Source organism: Gekko japonicus, unplaced genomic scaffold, assembly GCF_001447785.1.
Source record: "Gekko japonicus isolate JY-2015 unplaced genomic scaffold, Gekko_japonicus_V1.1 scaffold1149, whole genome shotgun sequence".
NCBI lineage: Eukaryota > Metazoa > Chordata > Lepidosauria > Squamata > Gekkonidae > Gekko > Gekko japonicus.
Genome location: NW_015167084.1, coordinates 539,701 through 541,056, shown reverse-complemented (window position 1 = coordinate 541,056; position 1,356 = coordinate 539,701). Strand labels below are relative to the sequence as shown.

Genomic DNA, 1,356 nt, shown 5'->3' with positions numbered 1-1,356 from the left:
GGGGGTGTGTGGTCTCTGCAAGTTACCTGCCTGCTACTTGTGCCCCGACTGAGGGCTGCTGGGAGCAGGGGGTGGGGCTTGTTGCATGTGCCCACCCCCTGGGCTCCTTACTGCTGGAGCTCCACTCCTGTGCGCTCCTGCAGGAAATGACCCCTGTATATATATATATTTGTAGAACTGGTTTTCTGTTGTTGCTCTTTTTTGATATTGTAAGCTATCTTTGTGTCTGCACTGAGCAGAGAAAAGCAGGTTAACAGTGCCTAAATAAATAAATAAAATCAGGAAAGAAAATTTAATGGAAGAACAGCAATATGGCTACTGTCCATAGACACATGCCTTGTCCACAGCTATGTAACATTTTAAAAAACCTGCATTCTGAAGCACTAAAGGACAAAGGGAAAGGCTTTGGGGGAAGTCCAAGAAAAACGTCTAGCAACTTATCAATGAATGCATAAGTTTATATATTTTGAACAGTATTATACGGAATGTTAGTGTATTCTATTTTAATAATTCAACAAAAGATTTTCTATTTTAGCTGCCACAAGATTTAATAGTATTACATCTTCTATTGATGTTGTTTATTCTGATAAAGTCTTTCTGATTTTTCCTCCTCTAAGGAATGGTTATGCTATTTTGCTATTTTCTCTGTAGCTGTAAATTCTCTTTACTGCAGCTTTTTCCAATACACAAAGTGCCGCTGAAGGGTAGTCTATAGGAAAAGTGGGTTTCCTGACCCAGTCTGCGTTTAAGGGAAGCAAATCAGTGAAAAATGCAGTTTCTGTCCTGTAGTGCCATGAAACTTTCTTAAAACATATATCCATGCAGAGATAACACAGAAATGTGAGATAAGGTGCCCGAACAGACAATGGTTACCTAGTAAGTATATATAGCATTATCTAACATATATCTTCGTTGAAATAGGAAGGGGGCGTGATCATGGTGGCTCTCAGCACCTGGAGTCTGGTTGTCAAACGGAATTTCTAAAGAGGGGGTGGAAGAAACATCCTCACCTCTTGTGCATAGGTATTCAGTTTCCCTCCAACTGGTAAAAACTGTCCCAGTACAGATGTCACAGAGTCAGTTGATTCTAATAAGAAAATGCTTATTTCATTGAAGTCAATGCAATAGAGATTTAAACAAATACATATTTGTATAAACATGATACAGATTTCAGAGAAATCATATGCAATTAATAATTTCTATGTTTTGATGTCTGTTAAAGAAGGAAACAGTTTGTGAGCTTGACATCTATCTTTCAATTTCTGTACCCAAATAAAAATATGAATACTTATCATACACGGACAGAAAAGGCACAGATACGAAGGGAAATAACATCCATGCAGGAAGCTCCTGGAG

The 1,356-nt window shown here is 38.5% G+C and overlaps 1 protein-coding gene across 1 annotated transcript in view; it reads right to left on the bottom strand.

The window, feature by feature from the left end:
* The window catches only part of MTL5 (metallothionein-like 5, testis-specific (tesmin)), a 40,277-nt gene that overhangs the window by 28,634 nt on the left and 10,287 nt on the right, over positions 1-1,356 (bottom strand). Inside the window, exon 5 of the mRNA XM_015412831.1 lies at positions 1,011-1,087. Within this exon, the coding sequence (XP_015268317.1) occupies positions 1,011-1,087 (77 nt within the window). The remainder of the gene's footprint in view (positions 1-1,010; positions 1,088-1,356) is intronic.